Source organism: Ambystoma mexicanum, chromosome 5p (genome assembly GCF_040938575.1).
Source record: "Ambystoma mexicanum isolate Mex_15411 chromosome 5p, UKY_AmexF1_1, whole genome shotgun sequence".
NCBI lineage: Eukaryota > Metazoa > Chordata > Amphibia > Caudata > Ambystomatidae > Ambystoma > Ambystoma mexicanum.
This window is the reverse complement of record NC_090930.1, coordinates 926,392,195-926,415,881: the sequence shown is the minus strand read 5'-3', so window position 1 is coordinate 926,415,881 and position 23,687 is coordinate 926,392,195. Positions and strand designations below refer to the sequence as shown.

The 23,687-nt window shown below is 45.9% G+C and overlaps 1 protein-coding gene across 1 annotated transcript in view; it reads left to right on the top strand.

Annotated features, from left to right (window-relative positions):
• The window catches only part of SLC6A20 (solute carrier family 6 member 20), a 531,874-nt gene that overhangs the window by 382,664 nt on the left and 125,523 nt on the right, over nucleotides 1-23,687 (top strand). Inside the window, exons 9-10 of the mRNA XM_069613357.1 lie at nucleotides 10,041-10,200; nucleotides 23,034-23,199. Of these exons, the coding sequence (XP_069469458.1) occupies nucleotides 10,041-10,200; nucleotides 23,034-23,199 (326 nt within the window). The remainder of the gene's footprint in view (nucleotides 1-10,040; nucleotides 10,201-23,033; nucleotides 23,200-23,687) is intronic.

Below are 23,687 nucleotides of genomic sequence, written 5' to 3'. Positions count from 1 at the left end.
CATTGTCAGTAGCTTTGTCGGTCCAGCACAATTTTCTGGATATAAGTAATTGTGATTTCAATTTGAAATGTGTTGCAGAAGCCCATATTACCTTTGGGATTTTTCTGCCTGTGAAGAGGAGTTTTGACATAGGCGTCCTTTAAATTATATAGCCGTTCAGGCATCTGTGGTCCACTGTAAAGTGGGTAGACGTGAACACCACACAACTTCAGCAGTATTTTTTTGTCACATGACATAACGGAAATGGCTTTACACTATACTATATCTCTTAAAAAACTGAAAATAATAAATGCATGAAAATTATCTCTATGGCACAGGCACATGGCTCACAAATCCGGTGTTAAATGTACTGTTTAGTGAATACAATCACTGTACAAATAAGCAGTGAAAACATGAAAACAAATGAATAATGAATAACTAGTAAAGTCTACATACACAAAATAACATTGGTGCAGCCAGTTGAGCCCTGGTACCCAGATGATTGAGGGTCACCCAGCTGAATAGGCATTTCATGTGTTTATTTCTTGTTTTTAAGAGCTAGAGAATAGTGTTAAGCCACTGCCGTTATGTCAATGGGCCAACTATAATTACTGCACTGTGGGAATTACTAAGTAGCTTGTTGTTATTTATTTATGTATTTATGTGTTATTGCTTTAATGTTCCCTGTGCTTTTTTCTCGGGTGTGTGTTAAATATTTTTGTTTTTTGGTGAAGGAAAATAATTGTGGCATGCGGGTGAATGTGGTTAGTCTTTACTGTTACTTGCTTATTATGCATTATTTTTATTTCTTACTGTTTTTACAGTCGCTCTTTTACACTACCTTGCAAAGTTGGTTAGAAAGGCCAGCATGTTTGTGTTCTACAAAATCCCGCCCTTTGCCCGATGACCCCACTGATCATGAAGCAGGAAACACTCCAATGGACTGTGCAGCCCAAAGTGCCATCTGAACCTCCTGTCCAAATTGAGACTGAAACAAGGTCACATATTCGATTGATTTCACTGACGTTGCAGACTACAAATATATGAATACAAAATGTATTAAAATACATGCAACCTACACACACGTTCCATATTTGGCGCAGCCACATTCCATTGAACTGCCGGAGCCTTTTTAACATGGTCGATTCTTCTACACCATATGTACTGTGTAAGTACATGTGACCAACACTTGAAGATTTAATCAATTAGCTCTGCCTTGGTGGTGTGTTTATAAACCCACTTTAAATATCCCTTGAGGAGTCCCCACATCATTTCAATTAGATTGAAGCCTGGAAACGCAGGCCAACCAATAAAAATACTTTGGCTCTCAATGAATCAATTACTGGGGAAATGCCTAGGATTGTTGCATTGTACTATCTTTAGTTTTCTGGTGCCCTGGGAATAACATATTTGTACATGTGGGAATTGCAAGCCACGGAAAATGTGATCCTTAAAAAAGGCAATGTCCATTATGCTCTCAAAGCGGGCCATTTTTGCAGATGCCTCCAAGGGCTTTCGTTGTATGCATGGGGAGTGATTTACTAGACAGGTATAGTCGCTTCCTGAATTTCACCCAGTTGAACCTCTCTTATGTCAGATATAGCTCATTCATGAGCAGCATGTTGCACAAGTACTTGCCTGTCTTGATCAACTGTTCTCCTTGTTAACATCATGGATCATAGGTGACAACCTAAAATATAATAGAAGCACTTTACACACACACACGTCAATGCTTGTCAACATTGCACAAAATGTAAGGGTATTTTTCACCCACTCAGGTTACACCACTATCCTGTGATAACATATTATCCACATTTTAAAACCGGGACTCCAAGACCCAGAATGCAAAGCACAAATACAACATCCTCCTACAGATTGGAATCAACTGGATTATGTTGGCATGTTGGAATGGATCATGTTGGCAAGTAGAGTACAGTATGTCTACTGTAGAAGCACTTCACACAAACACAGCACAGACTGAGCCCCACCACTTTTCTCAGCCAAGGGCAACTGTAAAATTAAAATTACACATCAGTCTTCCATTGCCATCCAAGATATCGCTGAGCAGGGTAGAGGACTCGGTCCGTAACTCTGATCTCGGGATGAGTGAGCAACAGAGGTCTGAGCCTGGTCACACATCGGCCGTCATCTTCTTTAATTAGGGCATCACTGGTCTGATGCAGGTCAACCATAAGTACAGCGAAATGGTATTGCACAGAAATGTTAGTGTTCAGAACTTGGCAAAAAAATGTTTTTAGGTTTTGAGTCAGAAACTGGGAAAACCTAATGTGCCCAGTGATCTGCATTGGAGTGTGGGATATTTTGAACAGAGAATGAAGGTAGAAAGAACAAATGGGGGATGAGAAGGTGTGTTCCTACTGTAAATAGGAAAGTTTGACGTGTATTGTGGGGTAAAATATAGCCCCTGAATGTTGGAAATAAAAAGACCAGGCCAGGCCAGTATTTATGAGTGAAGCTGGCTGATGCTACCCATTGGTAAAAGCAGGTCAGTCCCAAAACACTTCTTTTCCTGAGTTAAGGCCTAGGCGGGAACAGAAATGGGCCTATTTCAACTTTACCAAAATGAACAGGCGCTCGAGTGAAGGAAAATGTGCCGGAAAACTTAAAATTGCTAGATGTGCCCAATGCATGGCAAAAGACATCTGTGGCTGAAAATGCTGTTTTCATAAAATATGAAAAGCTACACTTTCTACTTAAAGAGACAGCAGCGTGTACAATATCTTTATGCAACATAAGATTGTGATTCCGGAATACAGGTGAGACCCAGTCTATGACAGTTCGCACGAGGGAAAATAGCGTTTATTTTCAACAGCCAAAATGACATTTTAGGGAAAGGTTTATTTAATTTTTCATAATTGAACACTGGTGCTCTCTGTTAACTGGCCTGTTTGGTGAAATTCTGAATGTTCCTCGGAGATAATATTGTGGAAGCCAAAACTATATGTTATAAAGAACAGGTTTAAATATAATTTACTATGCAACTGTGTAAGCACAATGCGGTGCAAAACGTCGAAATGTAAACACCTTTGGTTGATCTAAAGCTGTACTTTGAGAAGCATAGATGCAGAGAAGCCTCAAGCCTTGCATTGAAGACAGTGGCTGGGACATAGAGATGCTAACTGGGGACCCAAACCAGAGGAGCAGAAGGGTCTGGGTGCAGGAGAAAATTCCTGACTGAAAGCCCTTGACCAGACCTGTGCGGTCCTCAGAGGAGCCCTGCTGTTTTCCCTGACCAAAGCCTCCCATGTAAGTAGATATCCCAAAGCCATCAATTGTGTGGGCAGCCACCTGCCTTCATCCCTTTCCATCAGTGTGTGGGGGGAGACTGGGTAGGCCCTTCGCACAATTTATTAATATTAAATCTTGCTCAAACTTATTTCCCCATTAGAAAACCACCCCTCTGTTGAAATTGCATTGTGGGGGAGCAGCCACCCATAAACCTCTTTCCATTAAGGTTTGGAGAGGGTGGAAACTGTGTAGACCTTTAGCACATTTGAGTAAAGTAAATCAATTAATTCCCATATAGAAAATCATGGGATGAGAGTTGTTAGAATTCGAAACTAACAATAGCTCATGCCCAGTGTGTTAGAGCTGGTATAGCCATAAAAACCTGGTTGACTGTCTCGAAAATCCTTCGCTTACACATAGAAAGGGGGGTGTGTCCATAATCCCAAAAGGAAGCAATCCATAAAACATGACCTTTCAAGTCAGTGTGGAGGGTGCAAAAAACGAAATTCTTCATTCATTTTAACTCAGAATTAAGAAGTATTGTTCGCATCTGCATGTGCGTTGAAAAAAAAATTCCCCATTCCTTTTAAATCAGAATTACAAAGTATTGCATCTCATCTGTAAGATAGCTCAGCGGGTTGAGCGCTGCTGGTAAGATCGCTCAGCCAGTTGAACGTTCGATGCTGCAATCTGAGCGTGAACTGCAGGTCGCAGGTTTGAATCCCAGCAAGGCCAACTCATCCTTTCATTCTTCTGAGGTCGATAAATGAATACCAATTTCGGTTGAGTGATATTGTATACAAATATGTGCTCTGTAAAGCGCTTTGGATGAAGGCGCTATATAAATAACACATCAGTATCATCATTATCTGTCTGTGGGTACAAAAACTAAATTTCCCTTTTGGTTCCCATTTTTCTCTTACCCCAAGTTATCAAGTCCTGCCTTTTATTTTCAAGTGTGTTGAAAAATGATTTTCATTTGAGCTCCTTTTTCCAAACCTTGTCTTTTAAATAACAAGCCCAAAATGATTTTTCCCATTGAATTCCTTTCCCAAACAGCGCCTTTTTAAATCAGCAGCAAAACGATGTTTCCATTGTGTTCACACTCTTTGCACCTTGCCTTTCAATCAAAGGGGTCAGATTTAATTGAGGCCTGGAGGGTGGGGGTTTCTTGGAGAAAAGTATTGTTTCAAATTACGTTATTTCTGTGGATCTTGTATGGTATTAGGAATGTTTTTTATTGGTTACATTGAATTAAATCTCTGTAAGATATTATGGCATGTTTCAGAATTTCACCTTTTTTTTATATAACCGAGTTATTGTGTGATCTTGGGTTTTGCCACAGCATTGGTGGCTGATGTTAGCATTGTGTCAAATATTACATAAATAAATATTTTTACTACGCATCAGCCTGGTTCCTAGTCCGTTAGTAACATAGGGTATTTGTTGAAGTTGGGTGCGAGAGGAGTTAGAGGCCTCACCAAATTGAACCTAAAATAAAAGTGCTTTATTGTGTGCCACCTTGCTTCGGGGCAAAGGAACTCCCTGGGCCTCATTAAGGCTTTGGTGGCAGCCATGCCCTTAATAAGGGCATGGCTGCCACCAAAACCGGGTCCGGCTTCCCTTAATGGGGCATTACTGGGCCATTCCAAGTTTGGAGGGCCCGGTAATTCCTCCTACAGGGAACCCGGGCCTGGACCTTCCCCATTCCCATTTGAGCCCCTATAGGGCTCAAATGGGAATGGGTGCGGGAGCTAACAACGGGCCGATTACGACCGGCCCGTTGTTAGCTCCCTGGTCCTCTCGCGGGACCCGGTAAGGACGTCTGGTAAAACTGGTAAAACCAGACGTCCACATTGGGTCCTGCGAGGGGACCTCGTAATATTGCGGAATGGGATTAACGGTTCCGCCACCATTAGCGGTACCCGTTAACCCATTCCGCAATTGTCGTAATAAGGCCCCCTGAGTGGAGAGTGACCGCATAATAAACCAAGACAGTATGGGCACCCCACCTCTGTATACAGTACGAAACCCCACAGCAGCCCACATACAACACTTATACATCCTCATGCTTAATTCTCCTCTTCTGTGGTTGTACTTCCCCACTAGCATGGTAGTAGTTGGAAGTCTGCGCAAGGGCAATCCACAGAATGAGGAGCCATTGTTTAATTTCTGTAATTGAATATCCAGAACCAAAGATCTCCATCAGCTCGGCAGCCATATCTATGCGCATTAATGTAGGAACCGCAGGTACAGCTGGTAAAGCAGGTGAAGTAGTAGTTTGTGAGTTGCAATGCACAAGTAATTGTACGTCTTGAAAACAGGTCCTTTAAATGGAGTGGAATGGAAAGAGGAGGGTTACACAAGGCGCATGAAATTCTCGAGGTTTGAGTACCATCTTAATTAAGCACATCCACAAACTATAGCACGTTAATCAGGGTCTATTGACATATTCGGTCCGACAGCGCTGCGAGTAGAGCGTTTGCTTTGACATCTATGCAGAGCCTGCTGACGCAGGTTCGTATCCCGGCAGGGCCAAACTTAGTCTTTCATCCTTCCGAGCGCTCAGATTCCTGAGGGATCGTAGCGCTATAAAAACGGTAAATTATTATTATTCCGCCCCAGTAGACAGAAATCCTCCATGTGAAAAGGTGTGAACATCTTGTAATAGGCTAGACGTGGTATCGGGCACTCTGGAGAATGCTGTGGACATGAAGTGGTTGCAGAACTGTACACGTTGATCCATGGTGGGACTGCTTAAACTTCGCCAGCACTGTTGCACAGGCTGTGCTATATTCACTCACCCACCAAACTGCAAGGCTAATAAACATATGTACATTTCAGAACCATAGTGTATATGTTTTTGTACTACACGCCTCTGTTCTTCTCCTCATGGTACATTTCCTAGCTAATCTTAGTTCTATTACAACTTCACCCTCCAATCTCTCTTAAACCTCCTTTAGCCTCTCTATAACCTCTTCCTTCAACTTTTCCACAACCTCTTTCTTCATCCTCTTTCCAACCTCCACTTCATTCTCTCTCAAACCTCATCCTACAATCTCTCTCTCCAACCTTACCCGCAAGCTACTATTCAACTTCCTCCTTCAGGCTCTCTCCAGCCTCCTACATTTCTCTCTTTCCATCCTCTTCCTTCAATCTGTCGTCATCCTTCTCCTTTAAGATTTCTCCATGCTCCTCTTTAATCTATCTTCAACGTCCTCCCTCAATCTTTCTTTAACCTCCTCCTTCAGCTTCTATCCAACCTCCTCCCTTATCCTCTCTCCAACCTTAAATCTCCATGTTCACCAGTATAAATGAAGTTCCTGTGCCCTTGCCCTGAGGGTGGACTGGGAAATCCTCTATTTAGCCCCTCTAGCCACCTTCATGTAGTGTGTGGTGGCATCAGCCCCCATGTCTAGTCCTGTAAATCTGATCAGGCATAGGCAAGTTACTGTCGCCGATTCCATTCTTTTTTCTAGATGGCCATGTCGGTGAAATTTATGATCAGAGTTATTTGTGACAACTTTTCATATCTTTTACACTAGTCTAAGTTGGCAGGTTGATGGATATAGTAAGTGAGGAATTGTCTAAAACTATTTCTGCTGAAATCAGCACATGGTCAAAACCATCAAAACAGGATGACCTGTATATATTGGTAAATATTGGCAATTATTATATTATGCACAACAGGTAAATCTAGTAGGTGGCCTGCTTTGTGGGTGAGTTCCTTCTGATTTTTTTTAAAAACAATGATTTCCATGTACTCCAGCATGTGGGCTGCACAGTTGTTCCTTTTCCACCAAACCACTGGAAATCACGTCATCAACTCACTGGTGAAAACTCCCAATACATGAGATATTTGGTTTGGGAATTGAAAAACTGTCAACAATGTACGGAATTCTTGAAGGAAGGTTTTGTTTTAGGCTTCTTTCTGGCTGATTATTGTTAAGGCCCTGCAGCAAATATAGCATCAGTATGGCCAATATTCAAAGGAGGTACACTGTGCTCATGAATAGGTTTTACGTGAAACATACCTTCAAGGTGACAAACCACCCATCGTCTCCTCCCTACACCCCAACATCCATCAAAAATTCCATACCTCTTCTTCCACAACCCCATAACCCACTCACACTATTCTTCCATAATTAAAACCATCACACACACCCTACTCTGTTCTCCCTGTCCTCAAAGCGCATACCACCCCCATTCTTTCTCCTCACTAACCTCAAAACTCATCACACACCATTCCCTTGTTTGCAACGTAGTTGCTTTCTCAAATCTATGGTAATGAGAATGGTAGCCATGCTGCCCTGGCTGAACACTCTGACAGGCTACTAACAATGACTCCAAGTGGGTGATGGAGGAGGATTGGACAGTTGAGGGGGGCCAATTTTACCAGCCTGTCCCAGGGGTATTCATGTGACTGCATAGTCCATCTGTTCTAATGACCTGGACAAAGCCCAGAAGATCTGACCAGTCTGCTCCATGGCCGCACAGATACTGTGGCACTGGGTTTCACTGACCTCCACCAGCCTGTTAATGGTATGACACAGGTAATTATGTGCCACCTGCCTGGACTCCATTCCCTATAGCCACTTTACTATACCCTGCAATGGCAGCAATGGGTGAAGCATAAGTAGAGATGCCTTGGCCAGTAGCCCCTGATTTAATTTCCAACATATCAGGGACTCCTGTGGTCCCCGTTGTAATCAACTGCGTGGGTACTTCACCCTCGTATGGCACTGTGGCACAGAAGAGTGGTGGGCTGAGTGCAAGCTGGCTGGAGGTGGTTGCGGTTGGTTTGCCTGCACCCCCTCCCCCCGGGATTAAATTAAAGGCTATCCAGCGTCACCTAGTAAGCAGGATCTTGGTCTGGAATCAAGGATATGGCGCAAAGGATGCTGCAAATCTTAATTCCAGATCAAATGCAAGCTACACATGTGTCCATCATATATAAGATCCATTGTGTTTCAAATGTATTTGACATGTACCTAATGTGCTCTTATACACATTCCCAAACATAGAGATTTAATTTCAAATGGATGTGTTTGTACAGCACCAGTTTCCTATGGAGCCAAAAAGATCTCCAGATATCTGTTGGTGTCAAGCTAACCACGCTGCTCAAGGCTGCAAACAGGGGCTAAATAGCTCACCTACCCCACCAATTTTACACACTGTCCTCTGGATCTGTCTGATCCATACCATTCACTGTTTTATATGGAGAAAGAAAACCTGTAAGGCTAATTCAAATCGCATTGCACCATACCACTTGCTTTTTAAGAATGTGTTTCTGCTTTGCCGCTGCAATTGAAATGGATGATAAATTATAGAGCCTCTAGATTTGTGAGCGGGATCTGATAGTCTACCGTAGACCAAAATAAGACATGTGCATTGAACCTGAATAGTGTTTTCAGAGGTTAATTAATCGTGTGCCATTAACCAATGCTTAAAAAGATATTGGGGCTCATTACAAGTTTGCCTGTTCGGAAACAACGGTTCCGGTAAGCTTACTGGCACTGTGGTTTCCGGACCGGCAAACTACGAGTCTGCGGGCGGGTTGCCTTCCTGCCCGGAACGGCACCCGCCTGCAGACTTTCACTGAAACACCAGCACCGTCATTGGCGGTGCCGGTGTTTCAGTGGTCTCCACTCCGATAGAGTCCTAGCGGACTCTATGGGAATGGGGAACAGCATAGTTACGGTCACCTGACTTACCGACAGCCGGGGTTGCGTTACCAGAAAGTCGGAAACCAGTAACTGTTTACAGGTCCGGCAGCAGCCTGACGGATTTACTGGCACGGCTGCCGCGGTCTCATAATGAGGGCCATTGCCTGCAGAGTTGTAATTAGCTAATAACCTACGCTGGCCTTGTTTATCAAATCATCTAAATTTGTAATTTCTGCCTACATTTCGCCTAGTAATGTCTTGGTATTCCTCTAAGCATCCATCACTCTACTGTGCCCATAATGTGTGCTTATCAACTTGGTGTTGCTCTCTGTCTGCACATCAAATCTTTGTTGGAAAGACAAAAAGTGTGTGTTTTATGGCTATTGGTTTTGGGCTGCTCTGTAGCTGGAACAACGTTGTTGCTACCTGGTGTGAGCATATCCTGCACTCTCTAGCACTCTCTCTTGCTTCCTCTCCCTCTTCCCTATTTCCATATACACATAGGTGGTGCAGTTTGCTAATTTCCCCTGAGCATTATGGTGGCACTGATTGGCCAATGGAATAGACTGGTTACAGACGCCATTACAGCATTTAACATTTTGAGATGGGCCTTCACCTTTGATTGGGCTGGTTGTGAAACTAAGGGAGACAGCCTTTTTTTATGAGATCCTGTCCGAACAGTTTCTCCAAGAAAGTTTACGCAGGCTCAATTAAGCTCGAATTTTCCATCCCATGAATAACCAAGAACAATGTTAAGCTCGACAAATATTTTAGATTGTCTACTCTATAATATATTCAGGAACTGTTGGTAGATGTTGGATTTAAGTAACATCTCCCCAATTCAAGATTGGTTAGATTATAGATTAAGCTGTCCACAGGCTTCACTCATTGGTTGGTGCACTATTGGGATAAACCACTAGGTCCCACCCTTTGATTTCTCCATGTAGTTTGGTTTCCTCCAATTGAACGGGATGAGTAAGAACCCACGTGCATCCTTTTCCCTCGATAAACAGGATGAAATGTGATCTTGGATTTCTTTCTTACGAATAACATGCACTGTAACTGTATATAGCATCTGCTTTGCTTGATTAAAAAAGTACCCTTCAAATGCCAGATTTAAACTGTGGTTTTGCTCCATCCTTCCAGGTGTAGTGTGCTTCGTCAGTTGCATTATTGGGCTCATATTTACCATGGAGTCCGGAAACTACTGGTTCGACATATTTAATGACTACGGCGCTACCCTGGCTCTGCTACTTATTGTTTTGGTGGAAACCATAGCCATCTGCTATGTCTACGGCCTAAAAAGGTAATGTCTGAAAACGGATCTTGCACACCTTTGCACCAGAGTGTTATTAATCATTGGTACACACTAGCCTCATTTAAGAGAGTTGAGTAATAAGAATGTTCCTCTCTAGAGCAATCAATAAGTACGAGTTGGCAAAGCCCCCAAGAACCGGCAGCCTAAAGCAGGACAAGAATGATACAAATGTAAAATTATTATGGGGTGCAAAAGATGGCGATTTCCTCACAACTACAGGAGAACTTAGGTCTGATTAAGACAAAGGGGGGTCATTATAGGTTTGCTGATATCCTGCTGATAATTCCAGGGGGATAACGGCAAACCTCCCTATCGTTTCCACTGCCCGATATCCCGACATTAAGAGGTTATTGCAGGTGACAGAAATAGCCGTAAATCCCCATTCCATAGGACTCCATGGCGGGTATTGCAGGAATTACCGGCACCGGTATTACCGGTGCCAGAAAGTCCTGCATTTATTTTGCCAGTGGGGCCCTGATTTACCTCAAGCTCTTGGCTGGAGGTAAATTGTGACCCCCATAGGCAAGCTGGTGGTTTGGTGGTGCAGTAATAGTGCCTGTACCAGATTTACCAGCACTTTTACCAGCCTTTTTACTGCACCGCCAAACCTATAATGACCTCCAAAATGTGCAAATACATGCAGCCGAAACACTGCCTGTAGAGGCTAGGAGGGAGTCAAAGAACTGTCAGCTCAACATATCCCAAAATCAAGAATAAGTGATATTTTCATGGGGTTCAAAATCCATACATTATAATTATCTGCTCGATATTGCTATGTTATATTGTACTTGGAAAGCGTAGTGTCTGACCTTTGTGCAGCCTTTTGATATGATATGATGTGGCATTTATAATGCGCCTGTACACAAGTGTTTCTATGCATGACAAGACAAGGAGGGGTGAACAAAGGGAGGACAAAATAAACATCTTACTAGGCCTTGGGTAATTCGGATCACACAAGTGTAGGGAAGATGGAAGGGGAGTAGTGCCAGGAGGGACGGGAAGGGGGAAGTGCAGTTAACTCACAAGTACAACCAGGGGCGACTCATAAGTGCAGAGAGAAGGGACTGTAGGGTTGCAGATACAGCCCCTTAAGTGCTCAGGAGCCTGGAAGCAGTGTGAGGGCAACTAGACATGCAGGAGCCTGAGCCTGAGTTCAGAGGGTGACCAGGTGACCAGTGCACAGAGCAGTGAGGTGCATCAGCAGGGGAGAAGAAGATAGAGAGTGGAAGCGAAAAGGAAGATCTTGAGTTGCTTCCGGAACCAGAGGTGGTTCTGCTCAAGTTGGAGAGAGGCAGGGAGGCTGTTCCAGAGGGAGGACCCAGCCGAGGAGATAGCTCTGCCCCCTACTCTCTGCTTGGAGAAGCGTCAGACCCTCAGAGAGTTGGAGGTGGATGAGCAGAGAGCTCAAAAAGGAAGATGTTTTGGAAGAGAACGTTGATGGCAAAGTGGTCCCAGGCCCCAGAAAGCATTATGGATGATGCAGAGGGCTTTGAACTTGATCCTTGCAGATAGGGGGAGCCAGTGAAGAGATTTCATAGCTGGAGAGATACGATCCCTGGGCTTGAGGCCAAGGATAAGTCTTGGAGTCCTATTCTGGATAAGTTATAAAGGTCAAAGAGTACAGGCAGGAACATTTAGAAAGAGGCTGTTGCAATAGTCCAGCCTAGAGAGGACCAGAGCTGTGGAGACAGTGAGCTCCTGGGGGAAAGTGAGAAAAGGAAGAATACCTCTGAGTAGGTGCAGCTGATAGTTTGACTTCTTCGAGACATCAGAGATGTGAGGAGAGAAGCAGAGGGTGGAGTCAAAGATGACACCAAGGTTTTTAGCCTCTCAGGAAGGAGCAGGAAGTGGGTCCAGAGTGGGCGGCTGGAGAGAGAGAGTAAAGGAGGGAGCGGGTGTCCCAATGAGGAGGATCTCAGTTTTACTGGCATTAAAGCAGAAATCATTGACGGCACACCATTCCTGATTTGCGGGCCGACAGTCTGGTATGAGAGAAGAAGCAGAGGTGGTTGAGGGGAGCCTGAAAGAGAGTTGTGTGTCATCCGCACAACATTGAAAATTGGAGCAGAAAGTAGTGATGCAGTGGGCAAGAGGTGCCAGGTAGTGGTTGAAGAGCCAGGGAGAGGAGTTAGACCCCTGGGGAACACAAGTAGAGCCAGAGATAGAAGAGAGGAAAGACTGCAGTTGGACCTGAGAGGGTCAGTCAGTGCGAAAGGAGATCAAGCAGGCTAGGGCCTGATCAGTAATAACAAGGTTGTTGCAGAGGCGATTGGGCAGGATGGCATGGTTGACCATGTCAAAAGCAGAGGATAGAGGGAGGAGAATGAGGACAGAAGGGAGATTAGAGTCAATATTCGATAGCAGATTTTCACGGGTGTTCAGGACAGCGTTTCTGTGCTTCCAGAAGCTCTAAAGCCAGACTGGTGGTCATGGAGACAACCAACAGATTCAGTATGTAGATTAAGCTGGGAGATAGTCAGTTTTTCCAAGAGTTTGCCCAGGAAAGTAGTGATGGAGATCGGGTGATAGTTAATCAGAGAGGAAGGATCGGCCGATGGCCTCTTTGGAATGGGGTACATAAGAGAGTGCTTAAGGGGGAGGGGAAAGTTACAGTGGCAAAGGAGTGATTGCAGAAATCAGCCAAAGCTGGAGCCAGGGTGTCAATGTGGTCCTTGATAGTTCTAGATGAGCAGGGTAGAAGACTTTCATATATCTGACTTGTCTAGAAATATTGTCAGGGGTAAACCCGGGAAAGGAGGAGAAAGGAAGAGGAGAGACGGTCACAAGCGGGCCAGGAGTGGTAGAGGAGGAGGAAGAGGAGGTAGAGGAAGAGAGGGTGGACAGGATGTCTTGAGTTTTAGTAGTGAAATGAAAGGTCAAGGCCTTGCAGAGAGCCTGAGAGGGAACAAGAGAGGTAGAGTCTGCAGCAGGATTGGCCAGCTTCTTGCAGATTTTGAAAAGTTTGGCTGAGTTGTTAGATGCTGCAGATGTTTGGGCGTGGATGTAGGCCCTCTTCTTAGAGAGGACAGAGAGTCTGAACTGCCTTTGGAGCAAGTGGCAGGCCAGTTTACCAGGGGGTGCGCCCGATGCCCTCCACTTCCTCTCCACCACGCTACTCTTGCGTATCAGGGTGACGAGGTCAGAATCATACCAAGAGTTGCACTTGGATTTGGGCTTCAAACATGATAGGGGCGAAGACATCTAGAGTGTTACAGATAGAGCGATGAAGGTTAGAGAGGGCTTTGTCAGGGTGTGAGTCAGCCAAAGGTGCAGTAGGATGAGAGAAAGTAGCAGTGAAAGCCTCAACTGACACAAGCTTCATGAGTCACATGACCGAGGAGGTAGGTGGCAGTGCTGAGGTAGGTGGCAGTGCTGGATTCGGCTTGGCCTGCAGGGAAGAGAGAGAGAGGTGGGAAGAAAGGAGATAGTGATCTCTCCAAGAGAGAGGAGTGGTGGGAAGGTTAGACAAGGGGAGGTCTGAGGAGATCAGAACACCCAGGGTGTGCCCTGCAGAATGAGTCGGGCGAGAGAAAATAATAAAGAGAGAAAGAGAATCGCAGAGGTTGCGAAAGAGTCCTGAAGGAGGGCTGGTAGCATCCAGGTGGATGTTCAAGTCTTCGAGGAGGCGAAGTTGAGAGGTAGAGGCAAGGAGCGAGGAGGAGACGTCAGCCCGCTCAGAGAGGAAGAGGGCAACCTGGCCAGGCAGCCTGTAGATAGTGCCCACAGTGAGAGAGAGGCCAGGTGAGGTATAGAGCCTGCAGAGCAGGCATTCAAAGCAGTAGTGCTGCATTGGAATGATAGAAGCAGGGATCCACTCTGGGAAAATCAAGGCTACACCGCTACCGGGACAGTTGGTTCTGTATTCGGAGAGGATTTTGTAGCCATCGGAAAGGAGAGTGTCGAAACATATGACAGAGCTGGCAATGAATTAAGTCTTGGGAAGACCGAATACATCCAAATCAAGCTCTTCCAGGAGACAGCAGATGGGAGCAGGTTGCCACATTTGAAGGACTTCCGATGAGGGGTACAGGCCAGATGTAAACCCAGTGGAAGTGTTGGAGGTGACTGAGGATGGGCAGAGAAGGAAGGAAGAGAAGGCAGGGTAGTCAGAGAGGCAGAAGAGAGTGCCAGAGGGGTGTAGGAAGCATCTATCAAAATACAGGAGATTGGTCTGAGGGCCCTGGACCAAGACGGTGCCATTTAAGTAGACATTAATGATGGTCTTAGATGAGTGGAAGGGGGCCAGGAGGGCCTCCCACCGGCTGCCACCATTAATGGGAGAAAAGGAAAAAGGAGAGAGAACAGAGACCATATGGGGGTGCATAGGCCTGGAGAGGGAACGACAAATAGTATGTCAGTAAGGGTATGTCTGGAGGAAGCATCGGTATAGGTATCAGCGATAGGGAGGCTTAGGATGGAGACCAGGATGTCCCTTTTGAGCTACTTCCTGCCGGACTTAGTGAGAGGGATAGGATAGTCGATAGAAAAGCAGTTAGAAAAGATAGGTGAGACAGAGAGCACCAGAGGGGGTGCAGGGAGGAAAGGAGAGGGGTAGGGAGAGGGGAGTCCAGGCAGGGGAGGGGATGGGAGGTCGCAAGGGGGGAAAGACAGGAGGGAGGCACATGGGGGAAAACGAAAGGGAGGGGTTCACAACAAAGAACAAGAACAACGACATACAAATCAGATGCAGTACAGAACAATCAGCAAAGAAAAGAGCACAAAAGGGAACCTAGAAGTAGAGAATGCACATGTAGTACAGAACTAAGGCAAAGCACAAAACACAACAGGGAACGTTGAAATAAAGAATGCAGATGCAATAGAGGACCAAAAACAAAACACAGGGGTCAGCAGGGAACCTAGAAGTGACGAATGCAGGCAATTACAATTTGATGCGACAAACCGTGGATAGCAACACAATATCAAGAACCGTAGCGAGCAAACGCAAAGTCAATACAGTCAACAAGGCACAGAACACAACAGGAAGCTAGAAGAAGAATGCAGGCAATGCAAAGTAATGTCAGAAAAAAAAGAGTGGAGCAGGAAACAGTGTCAGAATAGTAGAATAGTGCACTATAGATCGAAGAGGGAACGGCTGAGATGCGAGAGGAAGGAAGGGAAATGCAGGAGGAGGGAATGGAACATGATGTGGGGACTTACCATGTGAGGGAGCGCATATTTGCTAACAGGATGAGGGGACCTACAATGTGAGGGAGCGCACGTGGCTAGGGAAGCAAGGGAGTGCATGCAGCCAAGTTGTGCGGGAGCCCACGCATGCAAACAGGATGAGGGGACCTACAATGCGAAGGAGTGCACGCAGCTAGGGAAACAAGGGAGGGCGCATGACCTGAAGTTGCGGGGGAATGCACCTGGCCTGAGTTGAAGGGAGTGCATGAATAGGGGAGACGCAAACACGTGGGGGTGTGAGGATCGGTTGCAGGGGAAGCAATGCATATGCAAGAGGGGGAAGGGACACAAGGTCAGGGTGGCTGTGTGGAGTGAAGCTAAGCTAACACTCCTCAAACCGTCTTACCTTGCGGCCACAGAGTGGAGGGTGCAGTCATCCGCGCTCACAGTCTGCGCAGCTACCCCATCGCCGCCAAACACCTGTGTAGTGAACACTGCAGCCTTGACCTGCATGGGGCTTTTCCACAGAGGGTCCATACCTCGGTTCTTATATGCATGGATGCATGGATTTAGCAAAGCGCGCTACGTATAATCGGGCAGCATCTTCTGTGTACCTGCATCACTCAACACTGCATCCTTGTCCTGCAAGGGCTTTGCCGCAGAGGGTGTGAAAACACTCAGATTGGACTTTCCCAGAAGGGGGAAAAAGGCATGTTTTTGAGCACAGCACAGCACAATACAACACACCCAGATTCGACTTACCTGATCAGTCACAGCAGGTCGATGTCTGACACAGCCAGACACCACTGGAGCTGTCCTTAGCCTCTGGTCCAAGGCCGAGGGGGATACCATGACAGTGGGTGCCTTGGGTGACCGATTCAAAAGGCCCGCCAACCAGTGGGAGTGTGATGGGAGGGAGGGCCAACAAACAAGGAAGCAACCGGGACAAGTGGGGGAGGGAGTGGGTACACACGCACTGCTGTGCGAGAATACAACTTTTACAAATGCACAACTTACTATGCCACGGAGCACCCGTCCTCAATCTAGCACCGGAGAAGTTGAAGTTGACGTTGCCTGATGACGGTGGGGATGTCCTGTGGGGACAGAGGGAGAAAACACATGTTGGTGCATGCTTACCTGCTGTCTGAGCAGGGGTTCGGGCCCTTGGTCCTCCTAGTCTGAAGAGGTCCAAACAGGAATTGCCCTTTATTTTGTCTGCCTGGGCGAGAGACACCCTTGATCTAAGAGTTAAGAGCATAAAGGAAGAAGCAGGGCTATGAAGGTGGGAGGTAACCTAGATCCACTTGCACTTGCTCACCAAATGCAAAGGAAAAGAGGCTGGATGGCTGCTTAAGTAAGGAAAAAGAGCGGCAAACCAGGAAGGCACCAACAGTTTAAAGTGATTGACAGGTGGGCAGGGTTTAGGCCAGGTGACCTAGAGCCACTTGCACCTGCTCACCAACTTTTGACACTGGTTGCTGTCTGGAATATCCTATGACGTGCTTTACTAGATACTAGATACAAGATTGCAGTCAGGTTGTGCTGGGTTTCTTTCCCCTCTGGGTCAGCCCATGTAGGAGGATCGTGTTCTTTCAACCCTTCTCAACAGTGTAGAATGTGCTGCCAGTTTGGGTGTGGCCATGCTGTCTGTGAAAGCTTTGTGTTGTTGGCTTCCTATTGTGGCCAATATCCCAGCTTGTAGTGTTTAGTTTCATAGGTGCTTTGGGTGCTAGGGTTTGTGTATATTTTGTGTGCCTGTGTGAGAGCGATATCTGCAGGATTTGTAGAGTGTGTTGACTGTCCACAGAGATACATGGTTCGGATTTTCCGTGGGCAGTATTTTGGAAATTGATTTTGGCCCATTGGTCAACTTATAGAACTTGAATCTTCTGGATCCTGGAGCTGTGGGAGTGTGTGTTGTCAGTGTGTGTTGTCAGTGTGAAGCCTGAATAGCCATACAGCAGGATCCATCCTAAAGTATTAATTGTCAATTACTCATAGGTACAGAGCTGAAGAGAAACACTTGAAAGATAGATTATGCACGAACACTCGTTCATTGTCTATCCTAGGAAGTCTATTCATTCTCGATCATGCATTGCTTTTTTTGTGGTACTAACATTACGTTTCCCTTATTACAACTTTGTTAAATCTGTATTCCACCTGGCAGCTGCTCTGACACACCGCACAATGGAATGATACATCTTACACCATGGCATGACCACAACAGATTGAATCACCCTTGAATTATAGGCCTGCAGCGTTATCACACTTTTCTTAGCACTTAACTGTTGTACACGCATGTTTCTGTGTACGCTTCTATAAAAATCATAAGTGAGAGGGTGTGGTGGCCTCCCAGCCAATCAGGAGGCTCAGAATGGGGGCTTTATCACACAATAAACCTCTGCTCTGAGCCTCCTCAGAGCTGGAGGCTGCCCTCTTCCCTCGCCGGGAATCAGGTAAGTGCTCTCCCCTGCGTCTTTTTAACCTTCCGCCCACCCCAAGCCCACTTTCCCACATCTCCAACCCCACCCAGCCCCGCCCCAATTACCTGGTGCTGTCTGGTCCCTCACAAGCATGTCCCTGTTATGGCAATGGCCCATGGAAAAGGAGAAGGGACTATATGTAGTTCCCTGCTTCCCAATCCATGGTGGCCATCTTGATTTGCAGACAAGCTGAGAAATGGCAAACACGCCGTTTCTCAACTTGAGAAAAACATTATTAGTAGCCTGGTACAATGTGCCGAAGTACTAACAGCAATATAACCCTCACAGGGGGGCATTAAATGAAACAGGACATATGTCAGAAGCCTCAGCGATGCTCGGGCTTCTAATTTATGCCCCCTGCTCGGGTTATATTGCTTAAATAACAGTAAAATACATGAATAAACACTGCATCTGAAGAGTCAGACATAAGGCTGATTAAGATTATGTCTGGGAATTGTGCTGAATATGTAGATACCTGCTTACGACCATAGACAGCATGAGGAACACAGCTTTAGTGTTGTTCCTGCTATTATGCCTATTTATATTGGCATGAGACTGGCTCCATGAGGTAAGAGCAGGGTAAAATATTGAGGAGTAGAGCTGTGTATCCCAAAAGTGTCCACTCATCTGGCTCAGCCTGAAGAAGGCCACGTGGTTAAGTTTCCACATAGAGTAAAGCACCAAGATTGATACAGAGCATGATGGAGCACTGAACTGCTTGTTGTGTGGTCTTTATCGCACACCATGGTAACGTTTGCAAAGACCTAGTACTCTGGTCACAAGATGGAGATAGGGGCAGTATGTTGACTGAGTGTGTGATTGTTAAGTGTGACAGAGTTCCCTGCCTCGCTCTTAGGCCCTCCCCTGGGGGTGACCAAGGGGGCCGGACGCCTCACCAAGCTAGCAGGTGATGGGCCCGGGCAGCATATGGAGAATTACCCTCACTTAGTCCCCATCTCATGGCAGGGGACAATCACATGGTGTCAACTAGTGGCAGTTACCTTCAAGGGGGACAGCCTTTACACTTAGGAAGTGGAGACCCGATGCCAGATTATCGTAACGGAATTTAGCACCAGTTATACTGCTTAGATGATACAGAAAGGAGCAAATAGGGTTAGGGCCAATTTGTATTATGTAAGAACGCTTCCACTAGGACAATAATTAGTTTGTTTAGTATGTGTGCTGAATGGCATGAAAAGAACATTTGTAAACAGTTTTCTATTTATGTTATGCAGAAAACACAGTACAAAAACATATTCGTTCTAGTGCAAATGTTTTTAGCTAAGGATTGTGACAAAAACGGTTTGCTCCATTCTTTGTTATCAAAGCATTTGCTCACTTTTTAGTAGCGCTGAAAATTTTGGATAATCTTTCCCCAGATCGCATCAACCCAATCCCAAAACATAATGCTTTCACTTCCACTGAAGCTGGTGACTCATTGACTCCTAAGGGAAGCAAGGAAGAGGGGTCCCGTAGAACCAGCCCGCAGTACTTCCCTCACATGGGTGCTGGATTGCATTAAAATCTACAGAGGGTAAATGGTGAACCTGAAGTAGAAAGGGAAACTCGCCAGCCAACCAACCACCAATCGTACTAGGTCACCTCTGTCATACAGTTAGGAACAGATAGGATCAGGGAGTTCACCAGCGGGGAAGGATTAGGATGTAACAACCAAAGAGAGGATCACCCAGCAATCGCCAAGTCCCACATCACAACTAGAAGACATCCTCAGGGGAGGGGGGACATCAGCCCATCCATACTCCAGGCACCTGTAGAGAAACATCTATATTCCCTTTCCCTTGCGAGAGGGTGGAAAACAGGACCAGTGTGTGGCCGGCAGAGAGAGCACCACTCATGGGGAGGGATAGGCACATCCCAAGTCCCACAGCAGGACTATAGGCCATGCCAGAAGGTGGAGCCCAAAAGCCAACCCGCATCCCAGCTGACACACTTGAGTCCCCTTCACCAGAGAGAGATGGGGTGGGAGGACTAAAGCAATATTAAAACCCTAGGGCTCATTCAGAGAGTTTGAAGTGATTGGAGTAGAAACTGGAGACCAAAGAAAGAAGATAGGAGCTGTTTTGGAGCAGGCTGGAGGAGGGGGCAGGGTGAGCTGTAGGAGAAGCAGAGCACAGGAGATTCGAAGAGGGTTCCAGAAGACTGGGCCACAGTGGAGCCTGGGAACTGGTGGGGAGGCCCAGGAGACCACAATGGGGGTCTACGAGAACTGGGGCTGCTTGTAAAATGTGAGGGAGTGCTGGTCAAAGATAGGAAAGGGGCCATCAGAGAGGGTGGTGGAAGAAGCAAGAGATAGTTGTGGGTTTAATAAGATCATTATGGAAAAAAGTGGCACCTGGGGGTGGGTGAATAGGTTGAAAGAGATAGTCGTGTGTTTGAGAGGGGTATTGAGAACGTGGGTGGTGTTTATTAGAGGGGTGAAATAGGTGGGAGAAATAGGAATGACTTGGAGAAAAGAAGAAAGTGACTCAAGGACTAAAGAAGTTAGGAGAGATAGTGTGTATTTAGAGAATTGGGGCTGTAAAAGGGATGGGCCCAAAGGGACAAAGAAGTCAAGGAAGATAGTAAAGAGTGAAAAAGAGAATATAGCGGTGAGAGGTGGCTGTAAAGGGAGAAGGAACATGAGGAAAGGAACAAGGAGTTGGTACGGGAGTTCATCAAGGAGGTGTATGAGTGGAGAGCAGGAGGGTCATTGGAAAGACAGAAGGAGAATTTGGTTCATGCGTTAAAACAAGAGCCAGAGGAGTGGAGAAGTGGGGTAGAATCAGGCTATGAGGAAAGGGAAGTGGAACTCATGGTAAAGTTAGGGAAAGAGTCAGCCAAGAGAAGGTTACAAAAAGATAAAGAGCTGGAAGAGAGTGACAAGGAGTTGAAACAAGAACTAATAGAGGAGATATAGGAGTGGAAAGCAGAGATCTCGGTACAAAGCCCTTTCTGGTTGAGAGAACTTGAGGATGAAAGGAGTGGGTTTGAGCTGTTGAGGAAGAGACAAGACCAAAAGGAGGGAGAGTTCGTGTAGTTGGCCACCCTCGTGTCATACCACACTATCCTGGTCCACATACAGGACTTTGGGACCACACACACCTCCTGCCTAAGGCCATTATTCACTGCGCCTGAGATTTGGAGGTCGCCCAGGGAAGAAGGCACGGCACCTGGAGTTGCAGAAGCTGGATATCTCGAAGGAGGATGAGAGACCAGAGACCAGTAAGAAATGAACAAATAGGAAGAGGAACAAAAAGGGATGACAACCCTGTGAAAACTAGTATTGCTAAGGAGAGTCCAGAAACCCATGGAGAAGGTAATTCCTAGATACAGAGAAACCAAGACTTAGTTTAAAGGCCGATTTGTTTATAATAATGATTTGTTATTTATGTAGCGCTTTCGCCAAAGCACTTACATAACAGATATTTACATGCAATATGACCCAACTGAAGTTGGTACTCATTTATTAATCTCGGAAGGATGACTGGCTGAGCTGCCGTTGCCAGGAATCGAACCTACGACCTGCAGATCATACACACATCACAGCAGAAAAAATTCAAACCACTGAGCTATCTCACCGGCCGGATGTTGTCGAACATTCTTAATTTTTTGTGTTGATATTTGGCTTATCTGTTTATAATAGCCTGTTGCCCATGAATGGAAGCCTGGCACATTATAAGGCTACAGGAAAAGCTATTTTTGAACTTTTAGTTGCCCTGTAATTTTTGCAAGAATTTGCTGGACCTATTCTGACATGTCACCTCTGTCACAGCATCTCAGGCATGTGGTGCTGGGAGCAGCCATGGTACCAGTGACATCAGGTGACAGGCTCATGTGACACACAACTCTTGCTCTCATGAATCATCAGACCAAGGTGTCAGCGGGAGTTGCTGCTGCAACCCCAAATATGTTGACATGTGGGGGCAACAATGGCAAGTAAGAGCAGTGGGCGGCGAGCCCCAGCGCGGCATAGGTATGTTAGGAAATATTTGGGCCCTGGCACGCATTGTTTTGCAAATTAAGCACTACACAAGAGACGTCATTCTTAATGCCTGAAAATGAGGTTTCGCCGCCTGTGTTAATGGTAAACATGATTCTGGGGACACGTTGTTTCCCAGAATGTCTAGGGGTCACAACGCCAGTATTTGCTTGATCCTGTAACTGTCAGTAGCATGAAGTAGTTCAGCAGCAAAAGCAAGATACTTCAAAAATACCAGGGATATTGGAGAGCGATATTTTGTGCGCAACCCTGCTCATTAACTTTGATATTATTGTTAAGGGATGTTGAAGCCGGGGGGAAGCGGGTGGTAATGCTTTACACCCTTGAGCTGTGCCTTGGTTTGAATAGGAATGGTGGCTATTGAGGTGCAAAAGATGAAGGGAAAATATAGAGAATCGGGGAGGCAGTTAGAAAGAAAGCATGAACCAGGAAGTTGCAGAGGAGGCTTTAGTGGGGGCCCAAACTTGTACCATACTTGCCATACATAATGATTTAGGCAGTAGGCTACTGCTTTTTAAGCAGTCCTACCACCTGCAGATTTGGGTGACAGATTCTACTGCTTTTTACGGTGGCAGGTCATTTATGTGACTCTAAGGCAATTAATCTGTCTGTATGGTAGGCGGGTGAGTGATACATTTGAGTGATGGGCTCAGATCAATCCACTAACCTGACATTTACATGACTCTGCCCTGCACTCTTGCCAGGACAGACTTAGGTGAACCACCAGTGAAGGCAAGTGGCAGAGCGTACCAACATCACACAGCATCTGCCCATCAGACTAAGGAGGGTATCAGTCTCCATGTTGTTCAGTGTTCAGCCTGCACTGCAGGAATAAATAGGCACTGCCCGGGCTGCTTCTACAGAGCAGTGGCAAACATTGCTTACCAGCACTGTGTGATTATTTTCTGTGAAGTTAGGTAATTAAATTTGGTGTTAACTTACCATTCACAATTATACATTTTAAAGATTTCAGCATCTTTCCATGTTGTGCTGTTTGACGGGTTGTGCATTTTAGAATGCTCCAGTGGTGCCAACAATGTATGTTTTGTAATTTCCTTTGATGTCATTGTTATGCTAAGTATTATTTTTGAAACTTGAAAATCCTTCATCTTTTTGGTCACAGAATGTTGGCAAGTATGTAGAATAGACCCGGAAAAGTACTGAACGAGCGAGTACCCTGGTAACAGTTGACTGTTTTATGAATGTTTTTCCAGGTTTGAAAAGGACCTTCAAGCAATGATTGGACACAAGCCAAGCTGGTACTGGAAAATCATGTGGTCTGTTGCCAGCCCGCTGGTCATCATAAGTCTGTTTATATTCTACATCACAGACTACATCCAAACAGGAACACTGCGGTACCAAGCCTGGGATGCCACGGAGGTACGTGTTAGGATGTTTAGTTTTTCAACATCAAAAACCTGGTTCGCAAAAATATGGAGTAAACGTTACTCAGTTGAGTGCCCTATGGTGTTTTTATGTGGCTATAGCTTTCTCGTAGTCGCGCACAGTCTGGCCAAAACGTAATCGTCTTTTGCTTCCACATCAGCATTGTTCACAGTGAATAAGGAAACAAGACACATTGGGCCTCACCACAGGCCGGGCGGTATCCCTGCCGGTGCTAACGGCGTGTTGCCGACAGACACGTACACATTTACCAGCTTCTGACTTCCCAGTGCCACTGGGAGATTACAACTCTGGTGGCCCAGAAAATCAAGCGCCGGTAAAATCTAAGTCCCCACTCCCATAGAGTCCGCTGGGACTCTATGGGAGTGGGAGGACTCTATGGGAGTGGGGACACGGAAGCACCGGCACCATTGCTAACAGTGCCGGTGCTTCCGTGACTGGTCTGCCTACCGTGGCCGCTGTGC